This window comes from Salmo trutta, chromosome 33 (assembly GCF_901001165.1).
Source record: "Salmo trutta chromosome 33, fSalTru1.1, whole genome shotgun sequence".
NCBI lineage: Eukaryota > Metazoa > Chordata > Actinopteri > Salmoniformes > Salmonidae > Salmo > Salmo trutta.
In genome coordinates, this window is record NC_042989.1 from 32,436,969 (window position 1) to 32,464,572 (window position 27,604).

Consider the following 27,604-nt stretch of genomic DNA (forward strand, 5'->3'; position numbering starts at 1 on the left):
GAGGTAGGTTCCAGGCGAGCCAGTTTGTGTCAAGAACTTTAACGCTGCTGGGTTTTTCATGCTCATTAGTTTCCTGTGTGTATCAAGAATGGTCCACAACCCAAAGGACATTCAGCCAAATTAAGACAACTGTGGGAAGCATTGGAGTCAACATGGGCCAGCATCCCTATGGATTGCCTTCGACACCTTGTAGAGTCCATGCCTCGACGAATTGAGGCTGTTCTGATGGCAAAAAGGGGTGGGTGCAACTCAATGTTAGGAAAATACTCTGTGTATAATTAGATGGGTATACCTTAACACAACCTTCTAGTCCAGCATGTGATATCCACACGCCATCTGCAATATGCATCCAATCCTAGGTACCCTTCTCCATGTATGCAGTAATTCCAGTAACATCCAATTCCAGGTACACGTCTCCATGTAATGTATGCAGTAATTCCAGTAATAGATGAGTCCTCTGCCATGACTTGAATTTCCAAGAGACAAGATATATTTCGAGTATACCGCTCAAGTTCAAAGCAACCAAGACTCGTGGTGCCAAGAAATTAGCCATCAAAGAACAGTTACCTCAAAGCATTCGTTTTCTGATGCCCTTAACAGGCAACAGGTTCGGTACTCATTTGGTGGTCGCCACGTCTGAAAAGGGGACAAGTGAAAAAAGGGTATATCAAATGTTATTTCATGTCAGAAATTGCACGTAACATTTGTAATCATATTGACACATGAAATATACCCAAACAGTAGGAAATTATATAAATATAACGCAATTAAAATAATTAAATGGTACATACTTACCGGTATGTCATTATTAACACCCACTTTAAAAAAATAATCATTCATAAGTGCTAAATGTGGTGAAATTATCCCTTAATGACTTTCAAGCTGCTGATTATAGCGTCCAGATTAATTACATATTATTTAACTACATTACAAACAATACATGTTATGAATGTTTATAGGTTATCTTGCACACAATCATTTCAATAATTTAATTTTAGTATGCAGTGATATTGCAATTATCATTTTTATTCCTATTAATAAGTAATTATGCTCATGTTAGCTGGACAATGTCACTGCCAGTGATTTACTTTGACATTTTCTAAATCAAACTTTTTGATTTGAAGAAATGCAATGGAACACTCAACAGCATTAGAAACTATGGTTTGGTTAAGTAATAAATCAGAATCAACCTTATCAACTAATGTCTTACCTTCTAATGCTTTGAAATGCTTTTCCTAGAAAGTATTTAATACAATATATAAACATATTGGACAACTGAGGTCTACGCAGGGTTGGGGAGTAACTGATTACATGCAATCTGATTACAAAAAAACAGTCGCCGAAATCAGTTGTGTTACCAGAAAAAACAATTGTAATCAGATTAGATACTTTTGAAAAATGATATGATTGCTTCTTGGATTACTTTTACGTTAATGGTTACAATTTTGGACAAGGTAGCAAGTAACTGCAATGGATTACATTTAGAGTTTAATCTACCCAACCCTGCGTCTACCCTTAGACAATATGACACATTCAAACTGAGCCCAAGATCAGAATTTTCCCCCCTACCTCATTGTGTGGTATACAGTGATGGAAATCTACCATTTCAGAGACTAGCTTGTCGGGTCTGGTTGTGTAGAGCTGTCTGGGGATCTGGGGAAAAGTATCAAATAAACACAGCTTTACACTGTTCATAGGTCACAAGGAACACACTAGAAGTGCATTAAAGGGGTATGCAGGCATGCGTTTGGCACTAAATATAATTTCAAGGGAAGACATCATTGAGGGTGAAGGTTGGGTAATATTAATGCTCCAGAGAAGATAATGAGATTGACTGGACATCTACAAGGTTCTATTACTAATTCACCAGCATGGTTTGACATGGAGTATCCTGTTGACACTGTCATCTACTGTAATAGTCTTCAAATGTCTGACCTCAAATTAACCAAGGATGTTTTGGAGTATATTGATCACGACTCACCACAATGAATCTCTACAGAAAATCACTTTAATACAATATATATATATATATATTATCTGGCCAATTATGTGCAGGGGAATTGAAATGCATGCACATAGATTTTAGGAATTGATAGACAGTCAGACATTTTAATCTCTACAGTATCATTGAGGGTTCATCCAATTTCATGGATACTGAATAATGAGGATACTATAGAATGGGTTTAGTGTATGAAAGTATACCTCACTGTACTATGGAGTAGAAACGCGTTCCTTCAGAATTTGTTGAAGGAACTAACCATCCCATAAGAGTGGAAAGAAAAAAAGGAGCGCAGAAGAGCTGATCATTCAAAGTAAAAGCAAGGAGAGCTTCTTTGGCGATTCAAAAATAAAGATTTAATGAAGAAAAGTTCTATTTACCTGTGGTGCATTTTCAAAAAAGAACAGAACAGATAATATTAGAAATACTCAGAACGCACCGCGTTTCAGCCGACTGGTCTTCCTCAGGCAATGCATCGTGCTCTCTGAGTGTTTTAAGCCTTTGTTATGTGATCTGTTCTGGAAGTTTTTGAGATGTACCACAGAACCTATGTGAGTACTTTACTTCATTAAAGCTTTACTTTTAATCGCAAAGAAGCTGTCCTTTTTGTTGTTTTGTCAGCCCTGTTCTTACTATAGCCAGGATAGAAGGTTGTTTCTTGTGAATCGAAAGGATTATTTGTCATAAACGGAATTAGAAAACATTAGGTGATGATTGCATAAGGTTTGGATTAGTGGTATTAGTTTGTTTAGAATATGGGGTCAATTGAGCTATACAGATTACCTCAATACTTAGATGTATATTTTCAATAGCGCGAAAAGCTTCTTGCTCTGATGTTTGGGAAGAACCAGCACCACTACTCGAGGGTGCTGGTGTACTTATGCTGGATACTTGAGTCAAGATGCCATCGTCATTTTCAAAAACAGGGTTCACTCTCAATGTGTTCTCAAAGGCATAGGGAGCAATTGTATGCCTATAACACAAAGGAGATAAGATCGTAATAACCAAGCTGTAAAACAACAACTGGCTATTGTAGCAAAACTCTCTAAAACAAATAAAAAGGTTAAAAAGGCCTGCTTACACCAAAGTCACAGTCTTTCGGTTCCCGAAACATTTCTTGTTTATGAATACCAAGATGCCTATGATGGCACAAACCAAGGTGAGGCTTCCCACCAGGCAGGCTATGAAAATGGCTGGATCTACAGGCAGCGACACCAGCTCATTGCAGCGCTCTCCGTGATAGTGCCAGTATTTCCCTACAGGACATCTAAAATGTTCGAGAGAAAACAGGATTAATGTCAACCCCATTGGCTATAGTTTCTTCTACTACAATAAAAAAAAAAAAAAAAAAGTATATCTCAATATGTCAAAAATGCCTTTCGGATTCAAGGCACGTGCATTGTTGAATCCGAAGAGGTCTTGAAGAATTTCATAGATCTTTTTTTAGTGCAAGACAACATCAAGAAGAGCTATGTTGCTAGTGTTTCAGTTGGTGGAAAGTGAGGACCGTAGCTTTCTGTTTGGCCGGTTAGCTCGTGGCTACCTGCAGGTGGCTCCATGACCCTGGATGATGTCACAAAGGCCCCCGTTGAAGCAGTATTCTTCCTCCAAGTTACAAATACTCTGGCAGGGCAGACCGTCCGTAGTGCTGTAGCCAGGGTCACACAAACACTCAGCCTCCTGGGTCCAACTGTTTACCACACATTGGGAGAACTCATTGCAGGCCAAGAACTTGCAGGGATCTGCTTGGTCAGCTGAAACGAGTAAGAGGATAATTCATTACCATTAATGAAATGCTGTTCACCTCTCTCTCCCCAATTTGTTCCTTCATTGTCCTCACATGCAAAGGATAAATGGACATGTTATCCGAGATCCTTGGGATGTCCATACCCCATATTGAAGTTGAAATGTAACAGTTAAGGTTAGGGGTTAGGGTAGGGACGTCCCAAGGATCCCGGATAGCACTGATCAAGGAGAAACTGGAGGGCACGTTGATTGATGTGAATAAAGGTGTCTGTTTTTAATAAGGTGCAGGTAATGAGGTTTTAGCCAGGGAAGTGCTTGTGAGACTAGAGAGTAATGATTTTTGACATCATCTGCAGAGGACAACGCAGTTATGCTGCTGTGACATGCATTCTTTTGACCTTTCCAGATTGAGCATTCTAGAAGTATAATTAATCCTCCGGGCCCCCATCATTTAGATAGGAGCTGTTTCTGTCTATGACAGTGAGAACATTCTGAGGCCAGTATAGAGATTGCTTACCAGGTTCTATGTCCAGGTAGCGACTGTCAATCTCAATGTCTAGTCGTTTGGATGCAGCGTTGCAGAAGTCTTCGAGCACACAGTGAACGGCCTGTGTCAGGTTATGTGGCACATCTTTTTCTACTTTCATCTTGCTGTTCACCACAACACTACCATTCCTGAAGTTGAGGATTTCCAATTGCTTAAATCCTGTCAAATTAGATTGCAGATATGGGAGAAGCTGGAAAAGAGGGGAGATTATCTAAATTAATGGGTATAGAGCACACATTTGATGCTTCAGCACTTCCCTTTTATTCACATTTGGGATTCCACTCTCACGGTAATTTGACTAGTAATTCTGTTGACATTCAAAACTATCTGACTTGATTCGCTTTTAGTTTTAAGGAGGAAATGGTATTGGTTGGCATGGTAGTCCTCAAGACATCATTATGGCAAACACCATTTAAATTAGAAAACCATGTAATGGCCATTGTTATGGTAATTTGGGACAGAGTACACCAATTTGGCATACAGTATTTTACATGAAAGTAATCAGCATCACCAATGCCATCCCCATGAAGGACTAGTGAATTAATCTGGGTATAAGAATTCAAATGAAGAGATTTGAATTCAAATGAATGTTTTGTGAAAAAGTTCCCATATTTCTCTCTCTTCTCACTGTGAGTTTGGAGTCATTTAAACAGAAGTGCACATTTTTTTTACTGATAAAATGTATGCATACATAATCTCATTCATCACAATATAACCGTGCAAATTACAGGCTTGAAATTATCAACATTACTAAATGTAGCACAAAACCCTGCATTAGTTAGTATCCCTTCTGTAAGGAGTTATGGCTGAGTTAGTTCAAATTTAAAAGAGAAAAGGTTAAAATGTAAGAAACCGAGAAGGCCAGGCCATTGAGACCTGTACGACGACAAATCTGTCAACAAAAATCTGTCCATGAAACAAATACAAAAACCAACAATACAACCGTTTTCAAATCCACCAGAACAATGTTCAAATCTGTCAACTTCTCTATTCTTGCCATATCTATGGCATCTCTCCATTTACCGAGTCCATTGAAAGTTTCTGATTGGCAATTTAAAAAATGACCTTGACTGCCAGCAAGAATAATAGACTTGAGCATCACTATTATAGCTGCTCTCTCGTCTTCAATAGTAAGATACCTGCATTTAGACAAGCGAGAACTACAGGAAAACCAAATACTGTGAGAAGGAAACATGATGGTGCTTTAACGCAGCTGTTCAATGCCTGTAATCCAAGAGATAAGAGGCATTATGGAGCTGTATCTGACTGGGTTACTCCACTTATCACCAGGGCCAGGTCACTATGGCTGAGTTTACACAGGCAGCCCAATTCTGATCTTTTTTATCTCACTAATTTGTCTTTTGACCAAAAAGATCAGCCCTGAAAAAGATCTGATGTGAAAAAAATATCAGAATTGGGCTGCCTGTCTAAACACAGCCTATGGGCCTCATACAACCTCATTCACCTCGCAGAGCACCATGATCCATACTGTATAAGGCCCCCAGCAAACGTGCTGCTAGCAGGGGTATTGCTTAGGTACATCCATGTGCCTCAGCATTTCAAATCCAACAAGTTCGGAATCCTCACTGTGCTGTAGTCTTAACGCCCTGCTTTGCACAAACTAGGTCCGTATAGCAATAACCTTGCAATGTTCATTTGAGTAAATAACAGAATACTATTTAGAGTACACTATGTCATCAAATACAGTTTTTCTTAATATTGAGTTTATTAAATTGTGTACACAAACCTCCAGGATGCACGACAAACTCGCTTAAACTTGTCTAGATGTTACACGTGTATCTACTGGTTCTTTTTTGAATGTCCTGGTGAAACCACCCTACCATATTCTCAATTCTTGAAAATGTTTTGCAGTTAACATTTTCTAATCAAACAAATGGGTAGTATTTTTTTATAAAGTTACTTAAAACCTCCATTTCCAATGTTATTGGTTGCTACACAAACCAGTAGAGACAGGAGTAAAATAAGTAGTATAACAACGGGGAAGCAGGGAGCTCTAGGATACATCACAAATGGGGCACGACGTTTAACATAAATAGATTTTTCGTTTAAATGGGCCTGAACTGGAACTACCTAATGAAATTAGTCAGAACTTGCCATAACTGGCATTTACATTGACTGACCAAGTGTTGCTTTCTATTGAAGTAATTAAAACATTTATGGACCTTTGTCTTGCTAGCCCATTTAAAGGACAGTTAAGTTATTATCAAAACATACATGTAACTATACTTACAAAAACTATTGTGAATACTTACCAATTCAAACTTCTGACCACATTCGTTTTTGGCAGAAAACATTCTATTGCAGAATAATTGGACACACTGGTTAATGTTGAATCCCTGGTTTGGGCAACCACTTAAAATTGGAGATGGAGTATGGATGTTTTTATTAGATATGTAGCTGATTCAAATTACAAGACTGGTTAACTTTATTGGGTGCAGCTGTGTAACTCTACCTTTTTATCAAATGATAAAATAACTTAATAGTCAATTAACTGACTTGCCTAGTTAAATTAAATTAAATATTCTAAAAGTAATGCAGCAGAAGTTCACAATTTTCTAATAGATAAATCCAGGAATTGTCATGCATTTTGTCCTGCATTGCACCATTTGTCCTATAGTATTCCAAACTTTTGTGAATTTTTCTACACCCGCAATAACATCTGCTAATCATGTGTATATGACCAATAAAATTTGACTTGGTTTGATTTGAATTAGTATGAGCTGACTGGCTAATGTTTTTATGTATTTTATATCACAATATCAAGTAAATCTTACTTAAACAACATGTTCCATTTCAAGACTGCACCAGTAGATTTCTGCCCTCCAGTACTCTAGCTTCCGTTCTACTCTGCAGTGTCTGGATCCCTGTTAGTAAGAGCAGGCAATCCAATTTGTATTGATATCCATCTGAAGTTAAAGGCTGAGGACGTTACATAACACAAAGTTAAGGCACTTCTGTGGAATTCAAGAATATTTCCCACTACCAAACTCAAGCTAAGCCTTAAAACCAAATATAGACGTCTGATGTAGGGCAAGTCGGACGAGTTTCATAACATTAGCTGCAATTGCAATTGGTATGAATGCAGACCTCTAAAAGAAAGCAGTGTTTATCTTTGTTGGGCTTAAGCGATTATGGTTTGTACTTGAGGAGGCAGGGCTGTCCAAAATAGCAATGGTAATGCTGAACGTAAACAATGAGATGACGTACCAATTCCTTATGACCTATTTGTATTGGGAGGAAAGCTTGTTCTCTCTTGTGCTCTTGAACCAATTGTATTAACCATGCTATTAGCTGTAATCCTGCCTATATCCTGTAAAGACGTTCCTGAAATCTCATACTGTACATGTCCAGTTGAAGTTGGAATTTTACATACACTTAGGTTGGAGTCATTAAAACTCATTTTTCAACCACTCCACAAATGTCTTGTTAACAAACTATAGTTTTGGCAAGTCGGTTAGGACTTCTACTTTGTGCATGAAAAAAGTTATTTTTCCAACAATTGTTTACAGACTATTTCACTTATAATTCACTGTATCACAATTCTAGTGGGTCAGAGGTTTACATACACTAAGTTGACTGTGCCTTTAAACAGCTTGGAAAATTCCAGAAAATGATGTCATGGCTTTTGAAGCTTCTGATAGGCTAATTGACATAATTTGAGTCAATTGGAGGTGTACCTGTGGATGCATTTCAAGGCCTACCTTCAAACTCAGTGCCTCTTTGCTTGACATCATGGGAAAATCAAAATAAATAAAAAATTGTAGACCTCCACAAGTCTGGTTCATCCTTGGGAGCAATTTCCAAACGCCTGAAGGTACCATGTTCATCTGTATAAACAATAGTACGCAAGTATAAACACCATGGGACCACGCAGCTGTCATACCGCTGAGGAGGGAGACACTTTCTGTCTCCTAGAGATGAATGTACTTTGGTGCGAAAAGTGCAAATCAATCCCAGAACAACAGCAAAGGACTTTGTGAAGATGCTGGAGGAAACAGGTACTAAAGTATCTATATCCACAGTAAAACGAATCCTATATCGACACAACCTGAAAGGCTGCTCAGCAAGGAAGAAGCCACTGCTCCAAAACCGCCATAAAAAAGTCAGACTACGGTTTGCAACTGCACGTGGGGACAAAGATCGTACTTTTTAGGGAAATGTCCTCTGGTCTGATGGAAAAAAATAGAACTGTTTGGCCATAATGACCATCATTATGTTTGGAGGAAAAAGGAGGAGGCTTGCAAGCCGAAGAACACCATCCCAACCGTGAAGGACGGGGGTGGCAGCATCATGTTGTGGGGGTGCTTTGCTGCAGGAGGGACTGGTGCACTTCACAAAATAGATGGCATCATGAGGCAGGAAAACTATGTGGATATATTGAAAAAATCACCTCAAGACATCAGTCTGGAAGTTAAAGCTTGGTCGCAAATGGGTCTTCCAAATGGACAATGACCCCAAGCATACTTCCAAAGTTGTGGCAAAAGGGCTTAAGGACAACAGAGTCAAGGTATTGGAGTGGCCATTGCAAAGCCCTGACCTCAATCCTATAGAAAATGTGTGGGCAGAACTGAAAAGGCGTGTGCGAGCAAGGAGGCCTATAAACCTGACTCAGTTACACCAGCTCTGTCAGGAGGAATGGGCCAAAATTCACCCAACTTATTTTGGGAAGCTTGTGGAAGGCTACCCGAAACGTTTGTCCCAAGTTAAACAATTTAAAGGCAATGCTACCAAATACTAATTGAGTGTATGTAAACTTCTGACCCACTTGGAATGTAATGAAAGAAATAGAAGCTGAAATAAATCATTTTCTCTACTATTATTCTGACATTTCACATTCTTAAAATAAAGTGATGATCCTGACTGACCTAAGACAAGGAATTTTTATTAGGATTAAATGTCAGAAATTGTGAAAAACTGAGTTTAAATGTATTTGGCTAAGGTGTATGTAAATTCTGACTTCAACTGTATATTCGTGCACACAAAAACACAATTGATTTATGTTGAACTAGGCTGATTGAGACCACTAAAAAGTACTCTTGTAAAATATGTGTGGTGCTTGTGCTAACCAGCATTACCTAAAGGCTCTTACTCAGTGAGAAACCCCCTGAGGTAAACATTGTCTATAGTAGTCTATTGGGTTCTATGATTCAGACCAATCCACATACAATTAGCAATGAGAGAGTTTAGCAAGTCTTACTCCCACAACTGCACAAACAACTGAGACTTTCCTGCTTTAGCAATATCAGCCACTTATTTAGTTTGTCCAACCACTGGCACAATTCATTCACTTCTACAGTCCTACTCACACACGCGGACACATAAGTAGTCAACATATGAAAATAATATTTTAATGTGGCTTGTGTTTTTTTAATAACTACCCAAAATTACCAAATGTTCCTTTACCACAATGCTTCTTTCAAATGTATGTAGCAAGCTAAAGCAAGCATGCACACTAGTCAGAATGTAATACAAACATTGTGATGCATATTGAGAATTAAAAGCTACAGAGCACAAGATCAAAATGATTCCAAGCACATTTCTAAGCTGTCCACAATGGTTGGATGTTCCTAAAAAAAAACAATTGATGTAAATAATTGTCTCACTCTGTGGTTTTTAAAGACTTAAACCAGGATATATATAACAACATCTTATCTCTCGTCTTCTTGCGTAATTGAAAAGAGAGCACACACTGCTACCCATATGGACATACTGCTACCCATATGGACATACTGCTACCCATATGGACATACTGCTACCCATATGGACATAATGCTACCCATATGGACATAATGCTACCCATATGGACATACTGCTACCCATATGGACATACTGCTACCCATATGGACATACTGCTACCCATATGGACATAATGCTACCCATATGGACATAATCCCTACCCATATGGACATACAGGGCAATCAGAAAGTATTCAGACCTCTTGACTTTTTCCACATTTTGTTATGTTACAGCCTTATTCTAAAATGTATAAAATAATGTTTTTTTTCCTCATCAATCTACGCACAATACTCCATAATGACAAAGCGAAAACAGGTTTTTAGAAATGTTTGCAAATGTATTACAAATAAAGAACAGAAATAGCTTATTTACATAAGTATTCAGACCCTTTGCTATGAGACTCGAAATTGAGATCAGGTGCATCCTGTTTCCATTGATCATCCTTGAGATGTTTCTACAACTGGATTGTAGTCCACCTGTGGTAAATTCAATTGATTGGACATTATTTGGAAAGACACACACCTGTCTATATAAGGTCGAACAGTTGACAGTGCATGTCAGAGCAAAAACCAATCCAGGAGGTCGAAGGAATTGTCCGTAGAGCTCCGAGACAGAATTGTGTCGAGGCACAGTTCTGGGGAAGGGTACCAAAACATTTCTGCAGCATTTAAGGTCCCCAAGAACACAGTGGCCACCATCATTCTTAAATGAAAGAAGTTTGGAACCACCAAGACTCTTCCTAGAGCTGGCCACCTGGCCAAACTGAGCAATCGGGGGAGAAGGGCCTTGGTCAGGGAGGTGACTAAGAACCCAATGGTCACTCTGACAGAGCTCTAGAGTTTCTCTGTGGAGATGGGAGAACCTTCCAGAAGGACAACCATCTCTGCAGCATTCTACCAATCAGGCCTTTATGGTAGAGTGGCCAGACGGAAGCCACTCTTCAGTAAAACACACATGACAGCCTGCTTGGAGTTTACCAAAATGCACCTAAAGGACTCTCAGACCATGAGAAACAAGATTCTCTGGTCTGATGAAACCACGATTGAACTATTTGGCCAGAATGCCAAGCATCACATCTGGAGGAAACCTGGCACCATCCCAACGGTGAAGCATGGTTGTGGCAGCATGAGGGATGTTTTTCAGCTGCAGGGACTGGGAGACTAGTCAGTATCGAGGGAAAGATGAACAGAGCAAAGTACAGAGAGATCCTTGATGAAAACTTGTTCAAGAGCACGCAGGGCGTCCGACTGGGGAGAAGGTTAACCTTCCAACAAGACAACGACCTTAAGCAAACAGCCAAGACAACGCAGGAGTGGCTTCAGGACAAGTCTCTGAATGTCCTTGAATGGCCCAGCCAGAGCCTGGACTTGAACCCAATCAAACATCTCTGGAGAGACGTGAAAATAGCTGTGCAGCGATGCTCCCCATCCAACCTGACAGAGCTTGAGAGGATCTTCAGAAAATAATGGGAGAAACTCCCCAAATACAGGTGTGTCAAGCTTGCAGCGTCATACCCAAGAAGACTTGAGGCTGTTATCGCTGCCAAAGGTGCTTCAACAAAGTACTGGGTAAAGGGTCTGAATACTTATGTAAATGTAATATTTCAGTTTTTTATTTGTAATACATTTGGAAAAATTTCTAAAACTGTTTTTGCTTTGTCATTATGTGGTATTGTGTGTAGATTGATGAGGGAATTTTTTTATGCATTTTAGAATAAGGCTGTAACGTAATGAAATGTGTAAAAAAATACTTTACGAATGCACTGTATACCTATACACCATTTCATACCTGAAACAGCCATTCTTAGCTTTCTTTACCTTATTAAACTTTGGCAAATCTTGGTGGACAGACTTACAAATTCTATACACATCCGTAGACATGGTTTATTATGAACAAACCTCATTGCCATGAGCTAGCTCTTATCACCAAATGAGACCCAGATAAACCAAAACTTGAGCAGAATGCACAGAATTAAGGCAAATGTCACTGTCTTAGACAAAACCAACAACATAGAACAAAACAATTGTTGAAAGACTCAGACAAACAGACAAGAAAGAAATCGTTAAATCTTTACATTGATTACTAAAAGTGCATTTCAGAAACTGCAGGTACAGTACCAGTCAAAAGTTTGGACACACCTACTTATTTAAGGGTTTTTCTTTATTTTTACTATTTTCTACATTGTAGAATAATAGTGAAGACATCAAAACTATAAAATAACACTTGGAAATCATGTAGTAACCAAAATAGTAGCCACCCTTTGCCTTGATGACAGCTTTGCACAGTCTTGGCATTTTCTCAACCAGTTTCAACAAAAAAGTGTTTAGAAAATTAGATTTTCCAACAATCTTGAAGGAGTTCCCACATATGATGAGCACTTGTTGGCTGCTTTTCCTTAACTCTGCAGTCCAACTCATCCCCAACCATCTCAATTGGGTTGAGGTCGGGTGATTGTGAAGACCAGGTCATCTGATGCAGCACCATCACTCTCCTTCTTTGTCAAATAGCACTTACACAGCCTGGAGGTGTGTTCTGGGTAATTGTACTGTTGAAAAACAAATGATAGTCCCACTAACCAGATGGGATGGCGTATCGCTGCAGAATGCTGTGGTAGCCATGCTGTTTAAGTGTGCCTTGAATTCTAAATAAATTACAGACAGTGTCACCAGCAAAGCACCATCACATCTCCTCCTCCATGCTTCATGGTGGGAACCACACATGTGGAGATCATCCGTTCACCTACTCTGCGTCTCATAAAGACACGGCGGTTGTAACCAAAAATCTCAAAATTTGGATTTCCACAGGTCTGATGTCCATTGCTTGTGTTTCTTGGCTATAGCAAGTCTCTTCTTCTTATTGGTGTCATTGAGTACTGGTTTCTTTGCAGCAACTTGACCATAAATGCCTGATTCACGCAGTCTCCTCTGAACAGTTGATGTTTTGATGTGTCTGTTACTTGAACTCTGTGAAGCATTAATTTGGTCTGCAATCTGAGGTGCAGTTAACACTAATTTAATTCTGGGTCTTCTTTTCCTGTGGCTGTCCTCATGATGGCTAGTTTCATCATAGCTGATAGCTAGTTTCATCATAGCGCTTGATGTTTTTTTCAACTGCACTTGAAGAAACTTTCAAAGTTCTTGACATTTTCCACATTGACTGACCTTCATGTCTTAATGATGGACTGTCGTTTCTCTTTGCTTATTTGAGCTGTTCTTGCCGTAATATGGACTTGGTCTTTTACCAACTAAGGCAGTCTTCTGTATACCACCCCTACCTTGTCACAACACAAATGATTGTCTCAAACGCATTAAGAAGGAAAGACATTCCACAAATTAATATTTAACAAGACACACCTGTTAATTGAAATGCATTCCAGGTGACTACCTCATGAAGCTGGTTGAGAGAATGCGAAGACTTTGCAAAGTTGTCATCAAGGCAAAGGGTGGCTATATTTAGATTTGTTTAACACTTGTTTGGTTACTACATTATTCCATAAGTGTTATTTTATAGTTTTGATGTCTTCACTGTTATTCTACAATGTAGAAAATAGTAAAATTAAAGAAAAACCCTTTAATGAGTTGGTGTTTCCAAACTTTTGACTGGTACTGTATGTGTCATTTAACCAAACACCGTTGACAAATGAGTCAGTGGTTGAAGAGATGTAACTTTTTGTAAAGTGCTACTCGCAGGCAAATGTTAGTCAATGAAAGCAAATTCTAAGATAGATTCTAATAAATGTTTGAGATATGTACAGAACATTTAGAAAAGAAATAGGCCATGCTCTCTCTGAGACATGAAAGAAATAGTTCCAATATGGAAGTACCGGTATTGAAGCTAACGTCCTCTGTCTCCCAGTCCCAGATTTACTGGCTCCAGGATTTGGCGAGTCTCTGGGCTCAGAGAACTGGTTCTAAGTAAAACAAAATGTAGCCAGTTTTTTATATGGACAGGTCTTCTGATGAACTCTGAGAACTCTACCCCAATGTACTTGGCTGTTAACATATAGCACCAGTATCAATTAATTAATTAATGTAATTAATTAATATAATCAGGCTTACGTCATCACTTGTCTAGTTTCAAAAATAGCCCCTATTCACTTGGGACTACTTAAATGTTCACTTCACTTCAAACATCCACCCATTGCTTAATGCACAATTAGCTTATCAAACAGTTTGAAACAAGAGCTTGCAGCTAAAAATACAGGTATGACAACAAGGCATGCAGAGAGATAATATCGAGCACAAATATGTGTTTACCTACCAGCTGAAGAAAGGTATTCTCCAATGACCTGTACTCAGGAGAGCTTTTGTTGAACAGGTCCTCTGAAAACATCATGTTAGTGACTCGCAAACTAAAGAACACCACCATTTCTTTGGCTTTTCCAGTACTGGCCATTAAAGGAGTGTTCATGTGTGTGAGTGCTGGGGGTGCAGTGGACTCAAATGGGCCTTCTAATCCACTGCCAAACTCGTCCAGCATATTGGCGGCTTCTGTACCGTCCTCTACCTTTTCTACATCCTCCTGCATGTCCGAGTCATTAGAGATATCCACATCCGTCTCAAGTGGTTCCTCTTCTTGGAGAGTGTCCCATCCTTCTGAAGGTCCAGGGGGAATATTTGCTGAGGGTACTTCCTCAGGCTCTGCTTGGATGACATCATCCTCAGATAAAGGCATGTTTGGGGATTGTGTAGCAGTGGTGAATGTTTCGATGGATGCAGGTTCTACGTGTAGAGATGCTGTAGTGGTGATCATTTGATTGTCTCCGTCTGGTTGCTCCTCTAAAGCCGCCTCAGTAGTTCTGGGTCCTTTTTAAATAAAATAAAAAATATCAGAAAATGACATACAAATCCATTTCAATCAAAAAGATTGAAATTGAAATCAAAAAATGCTTCCATAAATTTTGCCACTTGGTTTATAAGCAGAACATTACCTTCATCTTCCTTAGGTTCAAGAGTTGGGAGGGTCTCCTCAGCATCTTCCTCAGGGGGGAAGAGAGTAATCAATTCGGTGGTAGGCTGTTCTGTAACAACCATTCTTGTAACTGGTGGCCAAACCCAAAGGTAGTCCTCTGTCGCATCCACAGTCTCCTCTATATCAATCGTCTGCTCTGTAGCATCCACTAGAGGCTGCTCTACCTCAATCGCCTTCTCTGTAGAATCCACTGCAGGCTCCTCTACATCAAGCGTCCCCTCTGTAGCCTCTACCTCAATCGTCTCCTCTGTAACACCCACTGGAGGCTCCTCCACCTCAAACGTCTCTTCTGTAACATCCACTGCAGGCTCCTCTACGTCAAGAGTCCCCTCTGTAGCCTTTACCTCAATCGTCTCCTCTGTAATATCCACCGGCTCCTCTACTGCAATTGTCTCCTCTGTAACATCCACAGCAGGCTCCTCTACCTCAATCGTCTCCTCTGTAACATCCACAGCAGGCTCCTCTATCTCAATCGTCTCCTCTGTAACATCCACAGCAGGCTCCTCTACCTCAATCGTCTCCTCTGTAACATCCACTGGAGGCTCCTCTACTTTAAATGTCTCTTCTGTAACATCCACTGCAGTCTCCTCTACATCAATCGTCCTCTCTGTAGCCTCTACCTCAATCGTCTCCTCTGTAACACCCACTGGAGGTTCCTTGACCGAAATCGTCTCCTCTGTAACATCCACTGGAGGTTCCTTGACCGAAATCGTCTCCTCTGTAACATCCACTGCAGGCTCCTCTACCTCAATCGTCTCCTCTGTAACATCCACTGCAGGCTCCTCTACCTCAATCGTCTCCTCTGTAACACCCACTGGAGGTTCCTTGACTGCAATCGTCTCCTCTGTAACATCCACTGCAGGCTCCTCTACCTCAATCGTCTCCTCTGTAACATCCACTGCAGGCTCCTCTACCTCAATCGTCTCCTCTGTAACATCCACTGCAGGCTCCTCTACCTCAATCGTCTCCTCTGTAACATCCACTGCAGGCTCCTCTACCTCAAGCATCTCATCTGTAGCCTCTACCTGAAGCATCTCATCTGTAGCCACCACTGGAGGCAACTCTACTTCTTCTGAGGGAGGACTCTCAGTAAGTTCCTCTGGGGGGGTATTGGGGGTTACTTCAATGGCAGGGGAGGCAGTGGTAGCCTCAGTGAGAAGAACAGTAACTGAGTCACCTAAAGGCACAACAGTGAGTTCCTCAGGTGTGTCTGTAAATGCTTTAAGAAATTCCTCTCCGACAGCAACAGTTGGTAAGAAACCTTCAGTATGCCCAACAACCTCCTCTAGCAAGATCTCCAAGGTAGTCGCTTCCAACTCATCGCGTAGAGAAACAGTGGGATCTGTAGGGAAAACATAAAAGTTAGCATTTCTTCAAAGATTAGATCCCAGTTGACCTGAGCTTTAAATAAAGCTTACCAGGTTCAAAACTGAGTGTTTGTATGTCCACAGGCAGGGATGTCTCTTTGCTCAAGGCCTTGGAAACCAGATCCTTCAGTCTGTGCCCGTTTGTGTAAACAACTGTCCCTGTGCCTGGTTCTAGAGTGGTTCTAGATTCTGTGTCATGGTCTTCTCCATTCGTCTCAAACACCACAGCATAGCGGACTGACACATCATCAGATCTGTCAACAAAGCAGAGCTTATATTAGGGAAATTGTATGTTTTTCTGACAGCTTTCATTATCTAAGAATTTTAGCAAATATAGCAAATGCCAAAGTTTGAGAGACCTCTGACTAATGGAACACTGTTTTGTTATTCCTTTGCTAATGAGACAGCATCACTCTGCGCAGAGATTGTGTATGTCTAATGGAGCCTGTTCAATGGAATGAAAGATTTGTCTGACTTGTTAGTACTTTCACAGTTCCTTGACCAACCTACCTAAATTCAACCAACCGAAATCCCAAAACACGAAGATCTTTATACCCAGGAAGTTTGTCAAAAACGTGAACCATCTGTGGAGAAAATACATTTTACGGTTATGTTTAGGTAACACATCTTTCTTCGATTCATGCAGCATTCTCTCTGGGGCAATAATCATTGTAAGCAAAATAACATCACACAAATGGAAATGATATAGCCAATACAGAAAAATAACTTTCATCATAATATGGATCTCTCACTGTAGGATCACCTATGTGCCGTCAACAGACATGCATTTTCTCTAGGAATCATTCATGAGCTTTACTTACACACTTTATCTTTCTGGAGTTACAAATCCAATTCAGTCTTTGATGTTGCCCAATACACTGCTTGATTTATCCTTATCGTAAGCTTCTTAAAAAGCACAAGCTCATTTGCTCACAAGCTCATTGTGGACTCCCAAGTGGTGCAGCGATCTAAGACACTCAGTGCTAGAGGCGTCACTACAGACCCTGGTTCTATTCCAGGCTGTATCAAAACCGGCCATGATTGGGAGTCCCATAGGTCGGCGCACAATTGGCCCAGCGTCGTCTGGGTTAGAGTTTGGCTGGGGTAGGCTGTCATTGTAAATAAGAATTTGTTCTTAACTGACTTGCATAGTTAATTAAAGGTTCATATTAGAAATTCTAGACTAGGAAAAGGCATAAATAGTCATTCACAAATGTTGTATGCCTGCAAAAGACTTTTGCAATCCTTTCGATACTGTTTTTTCTGAAGGAGCTTGTGATTATCTCAAATCACTGCTCACGTTTTCCTTTGTGCAATGGCTATCTATGCCTTTGACAAGCAATATACAATGAGGCTTCTTAAGGATTGTCCCACACAAGACCTACCTAATTATGTGGCCAACAATCAGTTCTTCAATAAAAGTATTACCTTAAGAATGTGATATAAAAAATTGGAAAATAATCCTTTAGAGTCAAATTCTTACATGTGTGAATGTCTTAGTAATCTAACACACCAGGTTTCAAACTTGAGTCATCTGGGTGACTCAAGACCTATGTTAGCCCATTGAGTTAAAGCCTAGGCATTGGCTCTGGGAGCTAAAATGAGTCAACAGGCCTCAGTCAAGTTTAGTCATTGTGTAGTTCACTAAACCCATCTCTGCAATAAAGGCTAATTTACTTGTTCGTATTTATTAAGACTTTTAAAGGACATTTCCTCCCTGTTCGCCTCACCGTATCGTGGAGATTGCGTGTGATGTCATGGTACTGGGGAGCTGCAGGGTCTCTCAGAAGAAGTTCACTGTAGCCAGGGTCAGCTATGGTGACACTGAACTCCACTATCTGCTCCTCAATAACCGCCTCATCTGGCACAATGTTTGGAATCTCTGTTATCTGTGGAAAGCAAAAGCAGCAATGTCATTTTCAATGGCCATCATTGAAACTATCAACATTCAATGAAGATTATAAAGCCAAGGCAAGGTAGCTCTCAGAAAATATGATTTAACTTACGTCCTCTGCTTCATTCGGTATGCTAAACAGTTCTGATGGAGTTTTCGAGCCTACAAAGTAAGCATTGTGAATTAATTAATTAATTCCAAAATGTTGTATTATTACATTTAACATACTGTATGGATGAATGTGGAGTACTTACATTTCTCGGTCGCAGTTCCTCCAGCTGTTGGTACTTCACCGCTGGAAATCAAGAATAGATGTTTTACAACAATTACAATCAAACTGAAATGTACAAAAGGTCAAAAGGGGGTTTCTTGCTCTCAAGGCCTTGGTCCAGAATCCTACCATGATCATCCTGTCACCCAAGTTGTTTGGGCTGAGATGCACAGAGAAGGTGGGTCAGGTCAGAGATGTATGTTAACTCAGGCCACCAGATGTACAGGCTCCATCAGTTTAGAGAGCTAAGGAGGGTTATTTGAGTTGACCTGTTTTTGCCTTCTACCAATTAAATCAAATCAAATAGTACATTTCTACAACCTTTTCTCTACCTACCTACCTTTCTTTCTGGATCTTCTCCTGTTCAGCAACTCTCTAAAAACAAACCGACACCCACATTTTAAATATAGAGTAACATATTATATCTCCATCACTGTTATTATCCCTCAATGTTACTCTTGTTACTATGATGCATGGGAATGCATGAAGGTTTTAGTACTCACTCTGGCCACCATGTCAATGTGTTCCTGGGTACTACTGAAGTTCCTGGCCACCTCGTCCAGACAGAGAGAGCCATGCTGGCAGGCGTAGGTCCAGTGTTTGTACTCCTCGGAGTTAGGAACCCTGTCCAAGAAGATACGGAAGGCCTCCCATATCGCTTCCTGACAAACTAAAAGTATAGTCAAACATATCAGAACAGCTGAATAAAGACCTGTATGAGAACAATTCTTATCATTTAGACTAAATGGCAAGTCAATATTTTGCATTTCATTATCGTATACGTGTAAGATGAGACTCAACAATGGAATCATTATGGCCTAGGTTTGGACAAACTATTTTGTCACATACCGTTAATATGATTGAACAGCTTTGAATATTGTATCAGTTAAATGTGACTTCCCAATGTGGGAAAGAAATGTACCTGATGGTCTGGAATGTTAGAAACATGAATCACAAAAAGCCTTAAAGCTTTTGTTGTATTTATTTCTGTTATGAGGAGCAACAACCACTTGAATTATCCAATATGTTTATGCCTTTGAGACATTCTCTTGCATTTTCATTTCATAAAGTGAAGTTATTATTTCCACGAGATATTCACCGTTTGAATACCCTCACCTCAATATCACTCCGTTTCTGTATTTAGCCAGTCACGCAACAGAATCTATGCATAAAATCTGCAAATACATGACTTTCCGGGGGCTTATGAGAGGATTTAAGTGAACATCTACAGTACCAGTCAAAAGTTTGGACACACCTACTCAAGGGTTTTTCTTTATTTTTACTGTTTTCTACATTATAGGATAGTAGTGAAGACATTAAAACTACGAAATAACACATATGGAATCATGTAGTAACTAAAAAAGGGTTAAACAAATAAAAATATATTTTAGATTTTAGATTCTTCAAAGCAGCCACCCTTTGCCTTGATGACAGCTTTGCACACTCTTGGCATTCTCTCAACCAGCTTTATGAGGAATGTTTTTCCAACAGTCTTAAAGAGTTCCCACATATGCTGAGCACTTGTTGAACGTGTTCAAGTGTGCCTTGAATTCTAAATTCTAAATAAATCACTGACAGTATCACCAGCAAAGCACCGCCACACCATCACACCTCCTCCTCCATGCTTCACGGTGGAAAACACACATGCGGAGATCATCAGTTCACTGCGTCTCACAAAGACACGGCGGTTGGAACCAAATATCTCAAATGTTGACTCATCAGACCAAAGGACAGATTTCCACCGATCTAATGTCCATTGCTCGTGTTTCTTGGCCCAATCAAGTCTCTTCTTGTTATTGGTGTCCTTTAGTAATGGTTTCTTTGCAGCAATTCAACCATGAAGGCCTGATTCACAGTCTCCTCTGAAAAGTTGATGTTGAGATGTGTCTGTAACTTGAACTCTGTGAAGCACTTATTTGGGCTGTAATCTGAGGTGCAGTTAACTCAATGAACTTATCCTCTGCAGCAGAGGTAACTCTGGGTCTTCCTTTCCTGTGGCGGTCCTCATGAGAGCCAGTTTCATAATTGACTGACCTTCAAGTCTTAGAGTAATGATGGACTGTCATTTCTCTTTGCTTGTTTGAAATGCATTCCTCATGAAGCTGGTTGAGAGAATGCCAAGAGTGTGCAAAGCTGTCATCAAGGTGGCTACATTGAAGAATCTGAAATATAAAATATATTTTGATTTGTTTAACACTTTTATGGTTACTACATGATTCCATATGTGTTATTTCATAGTTTTGATGTCTTCACTATTATTATATAATGTAGAAAATAGTTAAAATAAAGAAAAACCCTTGAATCAGTAGGTGTGTCCAAACGTTTGACTGGTCCTGTATATTACTATGGGATTAACAAGTGTTGCGTTCCCCAGTTTCTGTGTGGTTGTGGGTTTGTATGTGTGTCTATTTCAGGAAATGGCTTCCTGGATTCCTAAAGCAGCTGATTGGTCGGCCCCATCACTGATGGGAGCTCTGACCCCTCCCTCTCGTCAGGGGATACAGCTGTTTCTTCAATTACCAACTCCTCCAGCTTGATAAAAGCCAGTGTTCCTTCCTCAAAGAGGAGAGCTTCTTTCTATGTACTGTGTTGGTTGTTGTGGAGGTCAGCAAAAGTTTTTTTAATATTATTTTGTAGCCACTCCTTCAGAGGGGTGGAAGGGGAATGCACCTTGGGAGTTTTAAGGCAGGAGGCCTGCAGGCATACATAACCTGTAGTATTTAACCTGTTTATGCACACTAGGTAAGACCTGGGCGGCCATCCCCTCTTTTGGTTAGCGCGCCAGGTGGTGCTAAAGATTAGGTTAGGTTAGAATTGGGAAGGTAGGAGAGGGGATTCCTTAACTTTTACTTTCTTTACTTTGGTTCCGTCCAGCCCCTTTTCCCCACATTACCGTGTGTTAGTAATAATACATTCCATGTAAACTGTATTTTTCTCTGCCTCAGTTGTCCTTCCCTGCACCTATGATCACATACTTTTTTTTCACTCCATGGGAGTTGAGATGTAGTGGGGTGTTGCGTTCACCCCTCCAAAAGGCGTACGTAACACAAGTCAAACTTCTCCCACATTGTAAAGTCTCAACCATAACTTAGAAGCCCGGAATTATTTATTAAACTGTTAAATTTAGTGACAGATTTTCTGTTTAACTGCTTTATCTCTCTAGGAAAAAAGGATATAGTTCAGAGCCACTGTTTTTAGACTAGCGTAATCATCCCACTGTCTGAAGGTGTCCCATGACTATTTACATTTTAGTCATTTAGCAGATGTTCTTATCCAGAGCGACTTACAGTTAGTGTGCTATGAATACTGTAAGGATTTATGTGATATTTTCCTGTTCCCATTAGATCCACACACTTAAACTCAGCAAAAAAAGAAACGGCCCTTTTTCAGGACCCTGTCTTTCAAAGATAATTTGTAAAAATCCAAATAACTTCACAGATCTTCATTGTAAAGGGTTTAAACACTGTTTCCCATGCTTGTTCAATGAATCATAAACAATTAATGAACATGCACCTGTGGAACGGTCGTTAAGACACTAACAGCTTACAGACGGTAGTCAATTAAGGTCACAGTTATGAAAACTTAGGACACTAAAGAGGCCTTTCTACTGACTCTGAAAAACACCAAAAGAAAGATGCCCAGGCTCCTTGGGCATACTGTGTGACACCTAAGACAGCGCTACAGGGAGACAGGGCGGACAGCTGATCATCCTCGCAGTGGCAGACCACGTGTAACAACACCTGCACAGGATCGGAACATCCGAACATCACACCTGCGGGGCAGGCACAGGATGGCAACACCAGGAACGCACAATCCCTCCATCAGTGCTCAGACTGTCCGCAATAGGCTGAAAAAAGCTGGACTGAGGGATTGTAGGTCTGTTGTAAGGCAGGTTCTCACCAGACATCACCGGCAACAACGTCGCCTATGGGCACAAACCCACCGTCGCTGGACCAGACAGGACTGGCAAAAAGTGCTCTTCACTGACGAGTCGCAGTTTTGTCTCACCAGGGGTGATGGTCGGAATCACGTTTATCGTCGAAAGAATGAGCGTTACACCGAGGCCTGTACTCTGGAGCGGGATCGATTTGGAGGTGGAGAGTCCATCATGGTCTGGGCGGTGTGTCACAGCATCATCGGACTGAGCTTGTTGTCATTGCAGGCAATCTCAATGCTGTGCGTTACAGGGAAGACATCCTCCTCCCTCATGTGGTACCCTTCCTGCAGGCTCATCCTGACATGACCCTCCAGAATGACAATGCCACCAGCCATACTGCTCGTTCTGTGAGTGATTTCCTGCAAGACATGAATGTCAGTGTTCTGCCATGGCCAGCGAAGAGCCCGGATCTCAATCCCATTGAGCATGTCTGGGACCTGTTGGATCAGAGGGTGAGGGCTAGGGCCATTCCCCCCAGAAATATCCGGGAACTTGCAGGTGCCTTGGTGGAAGAGTGGGGTAACATCTCACAGCAAGAACTGGCAAATCTGGTGCAGTCCATGAGGAGGAGATGCACTGCAGTACTTAATGCAGTGCATATACTGACTGTTATACTGACTGTTACTTTTGATTTTGACCCCCCCCCCTTTGTTCAGGTACACGGTGTTCCATTTCTGTTAGTCACATGTCTGTGGAACTTGTTCAGTTTGTCTCAGTTGTTGAATCTTATGTTTATACAAATATTTATGTTAGGTTTGCTGAAAATAAATGCAGTTGACAGTGAGAGGACGTTTCCTTTGTTTGCTGAGTTTGTATGCCATTTTGCAGACCCTTTTATCTAAAGCGACAGTACTGGGAGTGCATACATTTTTAGCGTATGTGACCCCAGCAGGAATTGAACCCACAACCTTGGTGCCGCTAGCATCATGCCCTTACCTCTAAGTTTGTAGTAGGCCCGATGGTTGGAGATTACCTCCTTCATCTTCTCTTGAGGACATATTTTCACCCCCGTGGTGAAGAACGTCGACCTCTTCGTCCGGTGCCTGTCCAGGTCCTTAATCATTTTGACATTGGTGGTGTGTTTGACTGGTCTTAGACTCTCTAGGAAGTGTCTGTACTTGACATCTCGGATTCCAAACAAATCTTGGACCTGTAGGTCTGCAAAAGACACAATAGAAATGGTTATCTTTAGCATACCTTTTTGGCAAAATATGCCTAAATATAGTGTAGCCTAGCGGTTAGAGTGTTGGGCCGATAACCGAAAGGTCGCTGAATTGAATACCTAAGCCGACAAGGTGAAAAATCTGTCTGTGCCCTTGAGCAAGGCACTTTACATTTACATTTAAGTCATTTAGCAGACGCTCTTATCCAGAGCGACTTACTTAACCTTAATTTTCTCGAGGGGTGCCGTACTACTATGGCTGACCCTGCAAAACAACACATTTCACTGCACGTAGCCGTGTATGAAACAATACAACTTTTTTTGTCATTTGGCTATGTTTGTCTGGTTAAATATAGGTAAGAAGAAAAAAAACATGAGGTGTATGCTGCTTTCTTTCCCAAACAGTATCTCAGGTCTAACCTGAACTGACTCAGAGTATTTAAAATGGTAGCTACTAAAAAATACTTTACTGTACCTAATGGCTACTGTCCAGTGTTTTAAGTGGACGACTGTCTATCACTGGATATAAATAGACACTAAAGTGGCAAGGTGAAGTATCTGAGGATACTAAGTCTAATTTTGGAAGCACAATGAAACTAGTTCATGTTGCGTTACAGAGCATCTTCAAAGGGAGTCAAGAGCCAGTGTTTTATTGAAAGTCATCAATGCTCAGCATTTGTTTCAAATTACATGATATCCTTGTACAGTGACTCAACACAAAGCTATAGCTCAGTGGTCCTTTGTGAATGACATAGTAGGACAATAACAGGTTAGATCACCTTAACTGTAACAATTATGACTAACCAATGTTATTTCAGAGTCCTTCAGATCGTTGCCGTATTAGAGTGATCCCCAATTGCTGAAAAAGCTATATATGACCTAGCTGGCTTTACTCTATTCAGGAAACACAAGATCTCCACTTCCCCCGTTTCACAGTCTCGTCTGTCGCAGCAAGGTAGTGCCATGGTGTTATGAAAAAAATTAGGCCAGCGAATACAGTCACTCCATTCAAAGTGAGGCTTTCTTAAAGGGGAAGTGCAGTAAATAATGGATTTTCCTGTGTTTTATATATCTTTTTCAATGAGGTTGGAATAGTAGTGTATTATGAGCTGTTTGAAAAGACCGCCAAAAATGTCAGCTAGTTTTGCAGGCATGGGGTTTTGGCCTGCCTGGCGACATCACCAAGCGGTATAAGTTAATACACCAATAACAGAGTTTCAAACTTCTCTGCCAATAATAGCTTGTTTTCAGGTTACATATTCCTCCCATTTGGCTCATCCAATTAGGTCCCTCATTCAGACCACTCCCAGACAGTCCTAGCCAAATTCTTGTTTGAGAAATTGCTTTTTGCTAAGAAGCATTTTTGTTAATTATTTTACTATTGAAAACAATCACAGTAAGGTACTTAATTGTTTCCCAGAAATTATTTGATATTGAGATAAAAATGGTTGCATTTAACCTTTAAAGACATTAAGTCCCATGCGCAATGAGTTCCTAACAGAGGCTAGGGGCTTCATCTGACCTGCCTGCCATGTCTCGGGATTAGGCAGTAGAGGCCACAAAGAAATCAGTGTAAACGATATAAACACTTATACTTTGACCTCAGAGAGGTGGCCAGAAAGTGTCTTGTTTGAGAGATTACCATCTATAAGCTCAGTAGAAGAGTTGGTCGGTAGACAGACACTCTTAATCCATTGCAATGGCAAGGCTGTCTGAAATGGTAATTCCCAAAATTAGCTTGTTTAGTCACAACATTATAGTTTGTGTCTCTCACTGTCCAGTATCTGGATATCCAGTTCCCATTGTCACAGAAACATTGGGTTAATTGAAGTGTGATATCATACACATACCAACCGTAACAAGAATCAATGTTTATTTTGATCAAAGGTGCCGCCGGTCCCAATTTGGCCCGTTTACAGAGATATTTATGCAAAGAATGTGATCCATTGTTTGTCTCAAAGTGGGACAATGCCCAATGCCAATTACATGGTGACCCCCCCCCCCTCCCCCCCCCCACCACAACCACCCAAACACTCAACCCCAACTGGACACTAATAAACTTCAAAGTTCTAATGCTAGGTTCGGAATGGGGACCATTAGCCGCAAAACCCAGACTTATTCTCCAATTAGAGAAGATTTTGAAAAACAAATAAGACACCATGTGAAATGTACTCAGTGAGGAATGGGGATTCTGAAATGCACATAGACTAGCATTTGGTCTTGCAGGGGAAATGGCCCCTAATGCGGAGCACCACAGTGAGGGCCTCACAGAACAGAGCTACAAGGCAGAAAAGATTAGTGTCCAGAGCCACTGAGAACAGAATGCCTTTGTTTCTTTTGGGATAATGAACGGACCAAAGACACAATCCAGCCAAAATCTGGACCCAACAGAAGTCGGCTAATAGAAAAGTTTTGTAGAATTTTTGTTAATGTGTTCATAGGGATCAACTAGCTCAATGTAGCCAATAGTGACTTGTATAATGTGGCCTAACAGTTTCCCCCCAGGTTTATTACCTTGTAAAGGAATTTATATTCAAATCAATGCAAAAAAACACATGGATTGAAGTTTGACAGGTAGGATGAGCTGATGCTGTATTTGCTGGCTAAAGCAGCTGTAAATGCCGTTGATTGAGTGTAGGTCGAAGTCAAGTGGCTCACACTGCTCTCTGTGGAAGTCCTCCTACGTAATGCAGCAAGCAGGTCACAAACTTTGTCAAAAAACACTGTGCTTTCAAGTTGGTTCCATTCACTTCTGCATTATGAATAAACTTCTAATGAGAGATTTGCAAATAGTCAATTTGTTAAAATTGCCATACTGTCACAATGGTTCTGCCCTCTGATCTGACCCATCAATAATGTACTGTATTCAAGCATGCACACTATACCTCCATCATTGTGAAAGAACACAACTGTATTTTCACTTCAATTACACTGTGAGACAGAAAACAAAACAACAAGCCAGACAGGTCCCTGGAGTGAGAGCTTACCTTTGATTCGAGGGGCTGCAAGGGTAAAGAGAAATAGGGTGAGGAACAGTCCCGTTCTCAAATGCATGATGGACTAGTTTAGGTCCTTTCAGAGCCAAAAAGTTTTCATTTGGAAACAAAAGGAAAGTCTCTGAAAACCTTTATCTCGAGTCCATGAGGAAAAATGTATTGTCGCTGTTGACAAAGTCTCTAGGCTCTAGAGCCAAAAGAGGGGTTGTTCACTATTGTCTTGGCTCCAGTTAGGTTTTAGCAGATGGAGTTAGAATCCTGGAGTTAGAATCCTGGTGTTAGAATACTGGAGTTAGAATCCTGGTGTTAGAATACTGGAGTTAGAATCCTGGTTTGATCGTTGAGTCAGTCAATGATCCCTGCAGACCTGGACGAAGGATTGAAAAAGGTGCCAAGGTGATGGGGCATGGAAAGGAACTCCAAGTTACTCCACTGTCGGTATAAGTGTGACAATGGTGATGAGATTCAAAATTCAAGCTCCATTCCGGGAATAATCTGTTTACCTTCTGCTCGCTCAGCGTAATCCCTCCCTAGCCACGTGGTGGTGGCCTCGCCTCATCCTGTTAGGGCCCTTATGGAGCCTCATCTGTCAGTCAGCGGGGCCCATCGACTTACGGCCCTATAGTGTCCAGTCAGTGTCCCTGTCACCCTGATTCTCAGTCTCTCAGCTCCCAGACCAGGCTAGATTGTCTGTGCTGTTCACACAATGCTCACTCTGTTCAGGCTAGCTCACACCAGATCCTCCTCGATGCGCCAAATTCACAGGCTGCCAAGCAAGGCTGCTGAGCTGTAGGATATTTAAAAAATATTTTAAGGAAATCCGTCTGGCTTTAAACTTCATCTTGAAAGTTGTAATAGTAGAATGCACAAGGTGTAATTTGGAAATTGGGTAGTGCATCATTAGTTCCTCTTGTCATGTTAGTCATTGCATACCTTATAAAATTCCATATCAACTAG

At 40.7% G+C, this 27,604-nt stretch overlaps 1 protein-coding gene across 1 annotated transcript; it reads right to left on the reverse strand.

Annotated features, from left to right (window-relative positions):
- Window positions 1-200: 200 nt before the first annotated feature.
- On the reverse strand, window positions 201-27,266 carry impg1b (interphotoreceptor matrix proteoglycan 1b). Its single transcript, XM_029729315.1, has 17 exons — window positions 26,639-27,266; window positions 23,426-23,647; window positions 19,056-19,222; window positions 18,893-18,927; window positions 18,536-18,576; window positions 18,394-18,443; window positions 18,118-18,276; window positions 16,898-16,971; window positions 16,439-16,641; window positions 14,980-16,362; window positions 14,310-14,854; window positions 4,263-4,482; window positions 3,543-3,753; window positions 3,081-3,266; window positions 2,783-2,972; window positions 1,570-1,653; window positions 201-636 (listed from the first exon to the last, which is right to left on the reverse strand). The coding sequence occupies exons 1-17, from the start codon at window positions 26,703-26,705 to the stop codon at window positions 553-555; spliced, it is 3,921 nt and encodes a 1,306-aa protein (XP_029585175.1). The 5' UTR covers window positions 26,706-27,266; the 3' UTR covers window positions 201-552.
- Between the last annotated feature and the right edge of the window lie 338 nt (window positions 27,267-27,604).

Coding starts and splice junctions, on each gene's coding strand:
- impg1b (XM_029729315.1), bottom strand. CDS start 26,705: ATGCATTTGAGAACGGGACTGTTCCTCACCCTATTTCTCTTTACCCTT. Junction 18,277..18,393: donor TACCGAATGAAGCAGAGGAC/GTAAGTTAAATC, acceptor TGCTTTCCACAG/ATAACAGAGATTCCAAACAT. Junction 4,483..14,309: donor AGAATACCTTTCTTCAGCTG/GTAGGTAAACAC, acceptor CCTCTTTTCCAG/CTTCTCCCATATCTGCAATC.